The 15,889-nt window shown below is 32.4% G+C and overlaps 1 protein-coding gene across 1 annotated transcript; it reads left to right on the top strand.

The window, feature by feature from the left end:
• Positions 1-6,615: 6,615 nt before the first annotated feature.
• Positions 6,616-15,385, top strand: LOC125196157 (vesicle-fusing ATPase-like). Its single transcript, XM_048094553.2, has 21 exons — positions 6,616-6,914; positions 7,703-7,798; positions 7,876-7,957; positions 8,167-8,217; positions 9,162-9,332; positions 9,425-9,579; positions 9,725-9,833; positions 10,213-10,312; positions 10,384-10,439; positions 10,769-10,834; positions 10,926-11,008; positions 11,121-11,254; positions 11,561-11,771; positions 12,827-12,958; positions 13,026-13,086; positions 13,181-13,240; positions 13,471-13,529; positions 13,604-13,691; positions 14,553-14,675; positions 14,857-14,922; positions 15,044-15,385. Exons 1-21 carry the CDS (start codon positions 6,754-6,756, stop codon positions 15,185-15,187), a joined length of 2,208 nt encoding a protein of 735 aa, XP_047950510.1. The 5' UTR covers positions 6,616-6,753; the 3' UTR covers positions 15,188-15,385.
• The last annotated feature ends 504 nt before the right edge of the window (positions 15,386-15,889 follow it).

Below are 15,889 nucleotides of genomic sequence, written 5' to 3'. Positions count from 1 at the left end.
TGTATGAAACGAGCCTTATCAATTATATTTGGCATAATGTTTTTATGTTTTACATTTAAGATAAGTGTAAAATCAAAAATTGAGTTAAAATGTGTTTGAACTTAAAGTTGGATTGAAATTACATATTATTTAGATTGAGGTTCAAATTATAAAAAAAAAGTTTTATATAATTCATATTTCACCTAAAATAGATGGGATAAATTTTCTATTCTAAGTGTATGTTCCACTTTTAATTTGTAGAAATTTTTAGGATGTATTTTTGTGATATTATATTTCGTATTATTTTTGAAATGTCTTGGAAATGCGTGTTATTTACAATTGATGTATAAAAGTTACATAAATACTTAAAAATTGCTATTAAGTTAATGTTTTTAATCTTTGTGGGATAAGTCTTATTTTGATCAAAGTTAATGATTTAATGAGGTTTACTATTAATTTAATACTAATGTTGTTTTTTTAATTACAATTTGTGCACAATAAGTTTTTATTTATAATGTTAATTCAATGCTATTAGTAGTATTTCTGTTGTTTAAAGTAACTTAATTTGTACTACCAGAAGTCCATATAATATGCATGGGATTTTACGTGTCATTGAATTAAAGAGAGGATCATAGTGATATAATTAGTGATATAATAGGGTTTTATATTTATAGATTTAATAATTGACTGTATTGCTTTTGTAGTGCTTTTTGATACATAAACATTTACTCAACTTGGTTCATTATTTGGTTGTTGTTTTCAAGATTTTGTGTGTTTTGTCAGTTTTGTTAATTACAGAGATATACAAAGATGCATGTATAATGAATTGTAAAAAGAATTACATTTATTGCGTATTGTATAGTAAAATTATAGTGGACGTTAAACATTGATTAACAAATTTATATTAATAGTAAAGTATTTATAAAAAGTTAGAACAAATTACATGATATTCTATATTGATGTTAGACATTTATACTCAAGTATTTATTGTAGTAACACATTTTATGATATAATGAATATATGTTATATTGAATCGGATGATGTACGTATGAGATGTATTTTGTATTTTAGCATTTTCAATGTGAAAGGAGAATTGTCAGTCGGTGGTAATGTAATGATGAATTTGATCAAAAGTGTTTGTCATTAATATTTTGTCGATTAGTTTTAGATTTTTTATGTTTTCAATATGGTCCAGTTGTTTTATTTTGGTATGTTTGTATATTTTGTATGCATTGAATGTTATTTATATTTACATTTAATTTTTATATTTTGAACAATTGGATTCAAGTAGTAGTAGTAATAGTACTATAAGTTGATATTTTACCGGAGTTATTATTGTAATAGCTTTCATATTGTACTTACAATATATTTTTAATTATATAAATATAGTAACTAACAAAAGAGAGTAATATCATAATAGTGAAATAAGGTATGTTGTTTCATAATAGTACTTACTAAAGAAAATATGAAAATAATAGTGTTTTGGTAGTAGTGAATATAAAAGCATAGATCTACTTGCAATATAAAATTTTAACAATTACATACATAACAAATCTAAATATTACTATATCATAAATTCTAAAGTAATAAAATCTAAAAAAGTACTACTATGAATCAATTCATACAAATAGGATGATATCAGCAACCAAAATACAATATTAATCTATACATGTAAATTATTACATACATACATGAATCTTAAAATTCTATCATAAATTTTTAATTAATCAAAATTTAAGTTAATAGATGTTAATATTTGTAATAAATATCATGTTTTCTATAATAGTGTTATAAGCATAATACAAAACAGATAGTAATTTATGTGTGTGTGCAAGTTAATCTTTTTGTACTATTATGAGATAAAAGTGATACATTTTTACGAGTTAAGAATTTGCTCCATTTTTTCAGCTATTATTTATTGAAGATATACATAGTATTTGATATATTTATGTTTTAGATGTTATATTTGTAATAAATATCATGTTATCGATAATTGCATCATAAATATAATTCAAAATAGATGTTAATTGATGAGTAGATATTTGATACTGTCACTACAGATAGAGTACTTAAAACATAATCAATTAAAAATACATATTGTTTGTTTTACAAATCATAGTTTTTAAAATTCACTTATGTAATAACCCGGACTTTCAAAACATATAATTATTACTATTATTATAATTATTATTAGCTTAACCATAAATAATATCAAATAAGTGATTCTTGTAAAATTAAGAACCTGCCCTTTATATATTTTGAATGAAACAATATTGAGCTATAAAAGAATCAAGACGAGACATACAATAATGGTGTTGTTTTGTTTTCCGATGAATGTTTCAAGTACAACTAAAAGAAGGGAACCAAATAAAAGTTTGTAATGTTCGGCATATCCATCCGAAGTCCGATAAGGTCCTAATATACGAATTTATCGATCCAAATCTATTACAATTAGAGACGTGCAAGTCCCAGACAGCTCGTTCATCGTTTCATGCTCACACTCCAAGGAGGTACAATACATCATGGAAATAGCCAATGTTCTCCAAAAGGGTTCTTCCCTACATAAGAAGAGAGAGGTAAGGTAAAAGGGAGAGGGAGGCGGCCGCAGCGGATGCGCCGGCGGTGGTAGGTGGCACCGGCGGGAAGGATGGCGGCAGCAGGTGGTGAGAGAGAAAGGAGGAGCTGCTCATTTTAGAACCAGGGTCGAATGAGTGAGGAAGATAAGGTTGGGTATTTATAGTTGGGTCAATTCCTTCTTATTGGGCTGAGAGGAATTATTAATTTCTTTTGGGCTAAATAAATAAAGGAATTAATCTGAGCCCAATTCCTTTTAAATATTAATGTGTGCAGTAGATAATTGAACAATGATCCAATTCCAAGATTTAATTGTTGGCTGAAAATAAAAAGGGAGTCTTGGTCGATGTTAAAATAAAATCTTTTGGAAGGAAATATAATTAAGTCTAGGTTTATATGAAAGATCAATTAATATTTTTGCATTGCTTTTCAAATGATGTATGTAAGGTTAAAATAATTTAGTCTTAAGAGTTCATTTTAAAATGTTAGCATGAACCACATTAATTAGTAGAAGAAGCATAGAATAAAAGGCAGCATCAAGTTATTATTTTCCTTGAAACTTATTTGTACGTTGTGTTTATGCCACGTCAAAAAGGGAGAACTGAGAGGAAAGTAACATTGTGAAGCGGAGAATTATTTTCGAAAATATTGGAAAGCATACGAGGTGAACTTTTCTATCCTACATACTAATGTGCATAAAAATAAAGTTATTTTCAAATGATTTTGAAAACTTGAACTTATGTTCGTTGCTCATTTTTAAGTGATGTTGTCTTGCCAAAATGTTTTGTGTATGATGCCTATCTGTTTTGGCGTGAGGCCAAGTGAGTTATGAATGATGATATGTGAATCGAATTCGGGTCCAAGTGAGGGTGGTGTCCCTACTCGGACTAGTGTACACAGGAGACCTATGGCCAGAGGGCAGGTCTGGTGACCGAGGAAGGTGGCCACCTTCCCGGCACAAGAATGTTGATGTGACCGTGAGAGAACACCATCTCTACGGCACAAGAATGTTGATGTGACCGTGAGAGAGCCCCATCTCTACAGCACAAGATAATCAGATATGGCAAAATACAGAAAGAAAATGGACTGCAGTCGAAAAATGATTTTTAGTAAGCTCAGGTCTTTTTAATAAAATCCTTGAGTATTACTGTGATAATGGCTTGACAATATTTCCAAATGTATATTTTGTATCTTTCGGCAATGTGTTCACTGAGTACTTTTGTACTCAGCCCTGCATATATTTCTAAATGTGCAGGTTGAGCAGTGAAGTGGTGGAGGAAGTGCTATTGAGACAATACATTTAATTCTGTCAGATTAGGTCTCTCGGAGGTTCATGTCTCCATACATGGAACCGCGTTCTTTTCCTTCCGCTGTGCATCTTAAAAGACTCAAGTCTATTTTGTTCAAAACTCTGATATTTTGAAAATTTTTACAAACAATTACTCGAGTTTTGCATAAGCGAGTATCTTTTCCTCTATGTATCAGCACTTGATTAGTCATGTCCCCAATCAATGTTTGATTTTATTTTCCCTTATTTCTTTCCCCGCTTCTTATATCTCCGCCCATAGTCACGGTTCCCCGATTATGCTATCCTTAGCAAGTGCGGTCGTGACAACTTACCTTATCAGCAATTCTTCAAAACATTCCATTTGTCATCTGTCATCACTGCAAAATATATATTGCAACATTGTTTTATTTATTAATCTATCAATGTAATATCGTGTATTGAATTAAAGCATTAATAATGGACTTTTTATTATTTATGTTACCTCATTGTGGTTTTTGGCGTTTAAGACATTGTGAGCACCATCATATATATCCACGTGGAAAGAATTGGGTGAAATCAGATGAAAAGTCACTACATCTCCAGCTTTCAAGTCGTTATCACAATGGAATTTCTGTCATCCATCATCGAAGCACATTTTTCCGTCGGAAAGTAGTTTGACTTCTACTGTCCAGAATTTTTGTATGTTTTCAAGTTGGCATGTTGGTCCTAGCTCACCTTGAAATTGTGCTTGAAGTCTTTCTTGAAAGACCTGTTGTATTAATTAATATGAATGTTATAGTTTTTTTTAATCTAGATGATACAAGGAAATGTATTCAAAAAAATAATAATAATAATAAATAAATAATAAATAAATTTCAATACGTACCATGTGTGATTGTTGATCGGATAAAATCACTGTGCCGAACTTTGTAATGGTTTGTCGTGGGTTTATTTCATTTGGTTGCATAGCCATTTTTTAGCAAATTGGATCTTTGATGTTTACAGAGAGAAATATGGAAGATGGAAGTGGTTTTAGATATGAGAGAAAATTTACATGAGTAATTGTGGTTGACTGGTAGGTGAGGAAATGGTTATTGCCTTTATATAATGTTAGGTGAGAAGGGTTTTAATATTTTGTAGTGAAGGTGTGTATTCACTTTTCATTTATAATTGAAGAATTTAATAATATTATATTTTAAGTAGATGAATACGTAACTAATTAATATTATAATTAGATGAATGTGTATCTAATTAATATATTAATTAATATATTAATTAGATGAAAAATAATTAATGTTATTATAATTCGATGAATATGTAGAAATATAAAAAAAAATGAATATTTATATATTTGAATATTCCCTCATTCATGGTTGAGTATAATTTTGCATTTAATGCTGTGATTTTTGTTTTTATGTTTCGGCGAATTTGTTTGTTAATTCGCATGTTGTTCTATATTTTTTCCCTATAATTTTTGAGGCTTTGTTGGAAAGATTAGTTTTATTATTCAACATAGAAATAGTTATATATTGTGTATGCAAATTATGTAATAATATGATTTAGTATTTTTAATACTATTACTGGTGATATTAATATAATTTATAGTATGGATAAATAAAAATTAGAATAGCTAGAAGTTACATTGTTTACAAAATTATATGAATGTTGGTTGTGTTTCTATTGCTAATGTTTACGTTACATATTTTATCGTGATTTATCAAAGTAATACTGGTTAATTACTCTTATACATTTCACTGTACTTTGTATATTAATAGTAATTTTTCTATGTTGTAAAGTTTAAAATTTATTTAATCACTTTTGTTATTACAAAAATTATTAGTAGTACTATTTTAATAGAATCTCCTTTAGTTAATGTATAGGGATTTTTGTTTTTTCTAATAAATTTATAAGAAAATATGTATTCATAAATATTGTATCCTTAGATATTGTAATTTTTTTGTTTCAATTAAATTGTTAGACAAATTTTGTGCATTGAGTATGTTAAACAATTTCCTTTATTTTATATATATTTTCCATGAATTATGGTACTACAAATGTTGTCTCCAAATTGTTTATCAAATTTTTTTTTTATTAAAGTTTAATATGTGACACATATATTTCAAGGTATGGAGTACTAGTAATTTGAAGAATGTTGTCATGTGCTTTTATATGTAGTAGTACTATAAGTCGATAGTTTACTTACAACTATTCTAAAGTAATTTCAAAGAATTAATATTGTATTATCTTTCATATTGTATATACAACGTCATATTTATTCTTAAATATACAAAATTAGTAAATAATTCAAGAAATTAATATTATAATAGTCAAATAAGGTAAGATGTATATAATAATATCTGCTAAAGTAAAAAAAAAATAAGAGTGTATGATAGTAATAAATAGAAAAACATTAATATATTTCATTGTGTTGTTCTATGAAAAATTAAATCCATATTTTTTTACAATGGATGCACCGCAGTTGTTATTATTATCGATTTGGATATTTGATTGTGCAAATTATTTATAAGATAGTATGTATTCATAAATTTATAAGAATATTTGTATTCATAAATTATAGGGATACACAGATATTTAAAATTTTATTCTATATTTTATGTATATTTATTCTCCATTGACAACTCAGTAATAAATTACAAATGTAATTAAATGAATACTCAATAAATTATTTATATCTCGCACGAGTTATTATATGATTTACTACGAATTTTGTCAGTTGCGCAACACAACGCGTGGGGGATATATTAGTTTAATGTAAAAATGCCAGGATGATCCAGGATTTCTTATTTGCGAAGTAAAAGAAAAGATTGAAAATCATAAAAACTGAAAAAGAGGGAAGAACATTAATCTTAAATCCTAGAATTTCAAAACTTTTACACAAGAAGGATCTCATTTTTTATTAGCGAATCGGAACAATGGGGCGCTCGCCGACGATGATTGTCACGAATACCCCGGAGAAAAACCTCGCCCTCACCAATTTCGCCTACTGCTCTCCCGGCGATCTCCGGGATTTCGTTGTACCTGGATCGGGGAACGCCTACGCTTTGATCGGCGATGTGTTTGTTCTTTCTGTTTCATATCCTTTTTTAACCGATCTCTTATTTCTTTCAATTCGAGCTGTTCATTGTGATGATGTTTATAGTACGGCGGATGATTGTTTTCGTTTTCTGTTTTTATTAGAAATGTGATCTAATTCGATGTTGATCCGGGGTTATGTAGGTATGTGTACTGGAAATTTGTGAGGGGAGGTGATGTGATTGAACTAATCCGCTTTGAATTTATGTTGCATTGTTTCAAATTTATGCTGGAAACTGAGTGGTTGGTTATTCGGATAAGGTGGTATTTCCTGGATAATTGTTCAGGATTTAGAGTCTGGGAATAAGTGCCCTATGCTTTGTTGCTAATTTTTCTTGAATTTCCTGAACATTTTGTTTATTAATTTGGTGTTTTGTTGCTTCAACGTAGAGTTGTATGTGGTTCAACTGAGTGAGTTAGTGACTGGTATGTGCTGATCGTGTGTATTGATTGAGATTTTCAGTTCATGAATTGCTTAGCTGATTGCAGACTAGAAACTTTTTCTTTGATATTAACTTGGATAAGTCCACCATTCGGGTATTTTCCAATGCATAATAAATTTCCTAATGGCTAAAGGTCATTATTGTTTTGGAAGCTGTAGTCTTAAGTGATGCAAATGTATGCTTTACTCTTTGATTACTTTTGCTGCTGCGACTGCTATTCTTACAGTTTAGCTTTGGATTATCTACTGCCACTGGTAGTTTGTTGAACATGGTAACTCTTTTATAAATTATTATGAGATGGCGGATATCTTCATATTCTAAACATGTAGCCTTAACTTCAATGTACTGGACATGATGCCATTCCTGCGGGACACATTGCTTTAAATGCCATTCAACGCCGTCATGCAAAAGTCTCCACTGGGGATTCAACGACTGTCACCCGGTAATGGATTTAGCTTATTAACCAATGGTGACTATTATCTATTCCACTTTTTTCTGATAGAATTCTGAATATTTTAGATTCACTCCTCCTGAAGATTTTAAGATAGCAATGCTGACCCTTGAGTTAGAGTTTGTGAAGAAGGGGGCAAGAGATGAACAGGTATATTACCTTTTACAAGGAACGTTTTATTTTCTTTTCATTCTCTAGGCTGTGTCTACTGCGATATGTCACTGCATCTATGAGATTTTGTAAATTTTGTTTATTTTGATTATTGTATGTGGTTGCACTTGCGTACAGTAGCTTTTGATTTGTAGTCAATTTCAAATGGATTTGGTGCATCCGATCAATGACACTATGTTACCATGTAGGTGGATGCTGTCCTATTAACCAGGCAGATCCAAAGCAGATTCATGAACCAGGTAATGGCTTGCCCCGCATTTACAATATGCATGTGTAGCTTTGTGTTTATCTGATCTGCTAGTGTTTTATGCTTTTGAAGTTGTAAGGTAAGTGGTCTTGAATTTCCTATTTTTATTATTGAACATTTGACTCACACTCTTGTTCCTGTTTCCATTTAGAATAATCTTCTTTTGATGTTTCCTCACTGAAACCACAGTACTTTGACTCCAGTCTGTATAATATGTCACCTAGAATAATCAATATATCCTGAACATTTGTTTTCTTCCCTTGGATATTCAAGTCTTTTTGAGTTACATATATTAGTAATGCAAAATGTAATGCAGGGTTTAACCTTTTCATATTAGAAATAAGTTATCCAACTGGTGCGATAAAATGATTGAGAACTACAATTTTCTAACTAGTTTTAAGTGTCTCGGAATCGCTATTCATCGATTGGCCCCAGCAATCTTTCAACTCAAGGATTTAGGATACTCTGGTGTCCTCGGCATAGAGGAACTGGACCAATCCATCCTGCACTCTACTTCATAAGAGATTTGTTTTCCTCCATTTAGAAAAAAGTGGTTTTTGTTGTCAAAATGTACACACGTCTGTCCCTAATCCCCAGCATCCCTTTAAAATCCAAGAAAGGAAGAAGCCACTAATATAATATAAATATACTGGTACTGGTACAATTATTATTCACAGAATATCTGTGATATGGCTACAATATTGTCCTGGAACTTCTTTTAGTTGTCGTCAAACGACTCAAACCATAACCCTATTAAACTAGCATTTCTATTGATATAAGTTACACACGTGAGTAAGCATACACAATTGAAATCTATATTGTTATCATTTAAGAGAGAAAAGGACATTTTGAAATCATATAAGTTTGAAGAGATCCACCTTATATGGTTGTCGACACCATTTACAATACTGTGAGAATATTTTTTTGTCTTTGCAGGTTATGACAACTGGGCAAAGGGTAACATTTGATTTTCATGGTAATGGATATATCTTCACTGTCAACCAAGCTACTCTTGAGGGGAAAGAAAAATCTCATGGTATGGAGAGGGGGATGATATCACCTGAGACATTCATTATATATGAAGCATCAAATTCAAGTGGAATAAAGGTTTCCTTTTGATCTTTTGGGCAATGCCTATTGCCACTGTATGCTATGTAAAGTTCAATAGAGCTAATGATGCTTTTGTGGAGATAATGCAGATTGTCAACCAGAGGGAAGGTGCTAACAGCAACATCTTCAGGCACAAAGAGTTCAATCTCCAGTCATTTGGTATAGGTGGTTTGAGTGCTGAGTTTGCTGATATATTCCGAAGAGCTTTTGCCTCAAGGGTCTTTCCTTCACATGTAACTTCTAAGTAATGTTCATATTCAAGATTCTTTTGAAGTTGTACATATATTTTACTTGAAGTGTAATCATGAGTGAGATGAAAAGGCTCAACTTGTGGTTGCTGTTGCCTTCAACTTTGTTTTACGGTTTGTATATTGATGCCTTTCTTTTAGACTTGGCATCAAGCATGTTAAGGGAATGTTGCTTTATGGACCTCCTGGTACTGGGAAGACTTTAATGGCTCGACAGATTGGAAAAATGTTGAATGGGAAAGAACCAAAGGTATAAGCACAGGTCTATCCATATGTTCTTGTTTTGGTTCTTGCTGATTGTACTTATTGGATGGGACTCCTTTTGTTCTATGCAAATTTCTATTTTATTTTTTCAAACATTATTGGAATACACAAGAAGCAGAATGGATTTGTAATTTTCTTTTTGCATCAAATAACCTAAGGTGCCAATGAAGTAACTCTCGGGAGAAGTAGAAAACAAAATATGTTTCTTTCATAAATTTTGGATACCTAAGCTCCAAGCAGCTTTCCCTGGGATTGTCTATAAGGGCATGAGCTACCTTGATATAAATGTGAATCCGAATAAGTACCCTACTTCCCTACATATTGTACTGATCACCTTTTGAAACTGGTTAAATCTGGAATTTTAGATTGTGAATGGTCCTGAAGTGTTGAGCAAATTTGTTGGTGAAACTGAGAAGAATGTCAGAGATCTATTTGCGGATGCGGAGCAAGACCAAAGAACCAAAGGTTGGTGACTCTTTGAGGGCAAAAGTCTATGAACTCTTTATTCTTGGCTCATTTATCTCTTCATCTTTCAGGTGATCAAAGTGAGTTGCATATCATCATCTTTGATGAGATTGATGCGATTTGTAAGGTAGGGGATTCGAAGAAGTCATCTTAATACTTTATTGTGTTTTGTCTTCCCTAGTTGTATACTGATTTTCTGGTGGTGATATAAGTGCCTGTCTGTGTAATATTTCGAGAGCTGTTTTGCAATCTTCAGCCCCGCCCAAATTTGAATCTCATCCAGGACATCTACTCCTGATTTGAACACATGTGGCATATCAATTGGTTCTTTCTGGTGCTTAACGTTATTCACACCTCCCAATATGTGACATAATAGAATTTTAAGTTGCAAACTTGATCTTCCATTGTTGGTGCTTCATAGCATTTGTTTCAACTTTTTTAGTTTGAATTTCTCAGTCTAGAGGCTCAACTAGAGATGGGACTGGCGTGCACGATAGTATTGTGAACCAACTTCTCACTAAGGTACTTATGGTTTTAGTTCAAGTTGTTAAGTCATTTCGGTTTTAATTGCTGCTAATATATTTGTTTGACTAAATCTCGCTTAATGTTTTAGATAGATGGTGTGGAATCTCTGAATAATGTCTTGCTCATTGGAATGACAAACAGGAAAGATTTGCTTGATGAAGCTCTTATGAGGTAAATAAATTTAGATTCTCGCACTCATTTTGTGTGCTATGAAAAAAAAGCAGTGACCCGGTGCAAATAAATAGCATTTTCCAAGTTAAAAAGTTTGAATCATGATTTTCAGGCCTGGACGTTTGGAAGTCCAAGTGGAAATCAGTCTTCCTGATGAAAATGGTCGGTTACAGATTCTTCAAATTCACACAAGCAAGATGAAAGAAAGTTCTTTTATTGCTCCAGATGTGAACTTGGAAGAGCTTGGTATGTGATTGGCCTGCAAATCATTAATTGTTTTCTATTCATTTACATGATTTTTGTTCCTAACATTCTAGCTCTGGTTTGTCTTATATCGATACCAATCGGTAATTGTGTGGATTCACTTGTGTATATTAGTAATATAAGGTTTGACCGCTCATGATCAAAGTGCGTGATTAATGTTAAACTAACAATTCTTTGTCCAAAGCTGATGCAATGAAGTGTCTGATCTCAATTGGCCCATGACTGTGTGATCGAATATGGCTAAATTATTGTTTCTTTTTAGAACATTAATATTCTTCGTGGATGCAGCTGCTCGGACTAAGAATTACAGTGGAGCGGAGCTGGAAGGTGTAGTAAAGAGTGCAGTCTCATATGCTTTGAATAGGCAACTAAATATGGAGGACCTTACTAAACCCGTTGATGAAGAAAATATAAAAGTTACCATGGAAGATTTTCTGAATGCTGTTCAAGAAGTGGTTCCAGCATTTGGAGCTTCAACAGATGACCTTGAACGTAGCAGGTATTTCCAGATACTTGAGGAAAGAGGTTGTTTCATGATTGAATTTACGGTGACACAACTCCAAGGAGTTTAATTTTCTTGTAACATGGAACTTCAATTATATGCGCTATTTGTGGCGATACTATTCTAAACCATATACCATGTCCCAGACGGCCATCAAGTTATCTCCTATAATTTCTGTCGGTGATTGCCTGTGTTTGGTTATCGATGTTAGGGTATTTCCAGCTTGTCATCCAGCTAGTGGATTAAATACTGCCATTCCTGATATATCTATCTTGCCCGAATATTAAAAAAGTAATTATGAAAGTGTTATGTTGGTCCTGATTCAGCTGAAAATGGTACTTACAAGAATTCTGCTGCAAATGTGTTACGACTATGGCTTGTGAGGCAGTAGGAACAAGTATTTTTTTTTTTCATGTAATAGTGATCCTTCTCAGCACAAAAGTAATACTATTGCAAAACTTTTACTTGCATAATTGTGTTCAAAAGCAGATGAATTTTGTGGTTGTAGATATAACTTTCAAATTTAATTGGATCTCCCCTCTCTGGTTCGTTAAATTGTCTTAAACTTTTAACTTATATACATTTGTCTTTTTTAATACGAAAAATCTAATTCTGTTTGATTCTAATATATGTAGAGTTCGTCACAAATAGATATTAATGGATAGTGATATTTCCTTCCCGAGAAAGGGAGAGAATACACTTAATTGAAACGAAGAAATGGAGAAATAATTTCCTCCTGTAATTTTCACCATAAAATTTTTTCATTATTTTTCCATCTTCCCATTACCTAGAATTCAGCGCCTATGTGCAAGCTCTTTTAGTATGTTTGAATTAGATATGTGCTTTAGTGGTTTCTGTATTATGTGCCACATGGGTGGTGTTGTTTTAACTCTGTTATCGATCTTATTTATCTTTATCATCTGGATATATCAGTCCGTGATTCAAGTTTCAACTATAGAAGAGTTTTTGTATTTTGTTTAAGTGTCAGAACGTGCATATGTGATATGTACTTTTGGACATTTTTTCATCTGACAGCTGATTAATGTTTCCAGACTAAATGGCATTGTGGAATGTGGGACAAGGCATGAACATATATACCGAAGAACTATGCTTTTAGCCGAACAAGTTAAAGTTAGTGAAGGAAGTCCACTTGTTACTTGCCTTCTAGAAGGACCAAGTGGCAGGTAATTTTCTGCTTCCGTTGATTTACCGAGTGTGAGTACTTTGTAAATTCTCTTTTCTTTTGGGCAGTGGTAAGACTGCAATGGCAGCAACAGTTGGTATTGAAAGTGACTTCCCTTATGTGAAGATTGTAAGTACTTCTACTCTGTGTTATACTTATCTAGTCATCAGTTAGTATACTATGTGTCTTCATAACTCGTCTCCCTTTTCTGGTCAATTGCTAGATATCTGCTGAAACAATGATTGGACTCAGTGAGGCTACAAAATGTGCTCAAATCGTTAAGGTTTTATTCTGTGCCCTCATGACTGCCTTTTGATATAAAATGTTAGGCTAGTATATGTGAAGAAAATTATTCCCTTAGCACATTCATCACTGTGTCCTTTTTTATACCTCATGAACATGTGTAGCTTTCTTACCGGTGAAAGCACATGGCATATATCACACTGTCCATTTATACAATATTACTTGTACTCATTCTGTTGAGGAGTATTTTATGTATGTTTTTCCTTATAGGTATTTGAAGATGCTTACAGATCGCCACTAAGCATAATTATCCTTGATGACATTGAAAGGTAAGTTTATAAAGTAGATGAATGATATTGGATCACTCCATGCTCATTCATCCATGTTTAATTGAAATTTATAGGTTATTGGAGTATGTTGCAATTGGCCCTCGCTTTTCGAATTTAATCTCTCAAACATTATTGGTGCTTCTGAAGCGGCTTCCTCCAAAGGTATCTTCTTATTTGGCCAACTTTTAATTATAATAATGCAGAACACAGTTACCATATTGCTCATATTTTTTTGATTTTCTCAAGATAGTGTCCAACTACTTTGTTGATTGAAAAATATAGGTGATGGCTCTTGCCTCTTAGATGCCTGTTTGTGTACCAATGTCTTTTTAGATAATTTTTTATGATGTTTCCATCCCATGCCTTTCTGCATTTATGATCAGATGTTATAACAATTGAAGTCTAGACAGTAGCTCTTGTGACAAATTTGAACTCTACAATGTGTCATTATTTTGCCAGTCTTGTAATGTCCTAAAATTTGGACTATAATTTGTTGAACCAGACACTGATTTTTCAGTGGCATGAGAGAACTAGGGTTTGTTTTCTGCTGATACTTAAAGCTCTTGAAACATGGCTATCACCATGAATTTCAATGTAGCAATGAGAGAAACAGAAAATGGTGCTTGTTGCATTACCATAATAGATTGAAGATGATTGAGATTATAAAACGAACAGAAGAAACAAATGAAAGAACAAAAATGAAATGAAATCTTCTCCAAAGAGCCCACTCATCCAGTGAGGTCTCAACATAGCTGCCGAACTCTAAATTATATTTATGAATAAATGAAATGTAGAAAATATAGCCCTATAAATATGAAATCGATTGAACCCTAATAAAACCCTGAGCCCATATACTTACGGGCTTGACTCAACAATAAACTAATAATAGAGGACTCGACTAATAAAATACGCCTCAAAACCGCTAAAATGATATCTAATTAATAAAGTTGTCCTAGAAAAAGAATGTACTTCTATATAACCTTTTTAGATAGACTAATTCGGAGATTATCTTATACTTCTCAGGGGAAAAAAGTTCTTGTCATTGGGACTACAAGTGAAGTTCATTTTCTAGAATCAGTTGGTATTCGAGATTCATTCTCAGTGACCTACAATGTTCCAACACTGAAGACAGAAGATGCTAAAAAGGTATGGTATTTGTTTGCTGTCCCCTCTAGTAACGTTTCTAATTTGGTCTGCTATCAAGCATCTTCGCTGAATGGTGAAATTAACCATATTAAGACGTTCACGTCATAAATTTTTGTCAGAAGTGCAGCTCCTACCTCTTTATTGTGTTTATGTGCCGACATCTTTGTGTCCTTCCTCACAGGTGTTACAACAGCTTAATGTTTTCTCTAGTGATGATGTTGAGTCTGCTGCAGAGGCATTGAATGATGTAAGTTTAACTCGACATACTTTGTAATGAGATCATCCACGTTGTAGCTACTTTCACCCAGCATTGCTAGTAAAACTTGAGCTGAGCCTTTCCGTTTAATTTTGGATTGATGTGATTCCAGATGCCCCTCAAAAAGCTGTACATGGTTGTGGAAATGGCTGCTCAGGGAGAACATGGTGGAAGTGCAGAAGCTATTTATTCTGGCAAAGAAAAGATCAATATTTCGCACTTCTACGATTGCCTTCAGGATATGGTGCGATATTAGTTTTGACATTGCTATCTGCACCAAGTAATACTGCAGTTCCGATTGATTTTTGTTTTTGTATTTTGTTTCCCCTGTATGTTACTTTCATCTATTTTTTCGTTTCATATTGAGGTTTATGCACACGCCTTCACGCTATTATTTAGAATCACGGCTGTAGTCACGCAGTTGATTTTGCTTCAAACTAAGTATTTAGCGATATTTTGTTTCCGGTAAATCAGATCGCAAGAACTGCGATCTGCTATCATTTTATGCAATTATGATTGGCCGAACATACTACATCTAAAAATATGTTTGGACTATTGAACTCTTTACTCACACATGAAATGACTGTTTACATAGTGTATATAAGTAGTTGCCGACCGGCAAAGTTTTGGCTAATATGGCAGAATAAAGTTGAAGATAAAATCTAGTAAACGGATTATGCATAGTGGACATTTGTAAATGTTATCTTGATTGTTTGAGTCAATGGAATGTACTAACATATTTAAAATAAAATCATTATGCTCTTCAATCTATCAAATTCAGTAGGAATCTCTCTCTTCGAACCTTAAGCTCAAAACCATTTGACCCAAACCAATAAAATAGCAAATAAATAGAATCTTGAAATTTTCTATTGCAATCATCAGATTCGCAATTCCATTCAGATTTGAAAGATGGCAAGAAGATAAAAGTAGTTGCGTGCCTTGTTACAATTTTGAAAGA

This window comes from Salvia hispanica, chromosome 4, assembly GCF_029641045.1.
Source record: "Salvia hispanica isolate PSC_SH4W2 chromosome 4, Shi_PSC_v1, whole genome shotgun sequence".
NCBI lineage: Eukaryota > Viridiplantae > Streptophyta > Magnoliopsida > Lamiales > Lamiaceae > Salvia > Salvia hispanica.
The sequence above is the reverse complement of the archived record's forward strand: the minus strand, read 5'-3'. Positions and strand labels throughout refer to the sequence as shown.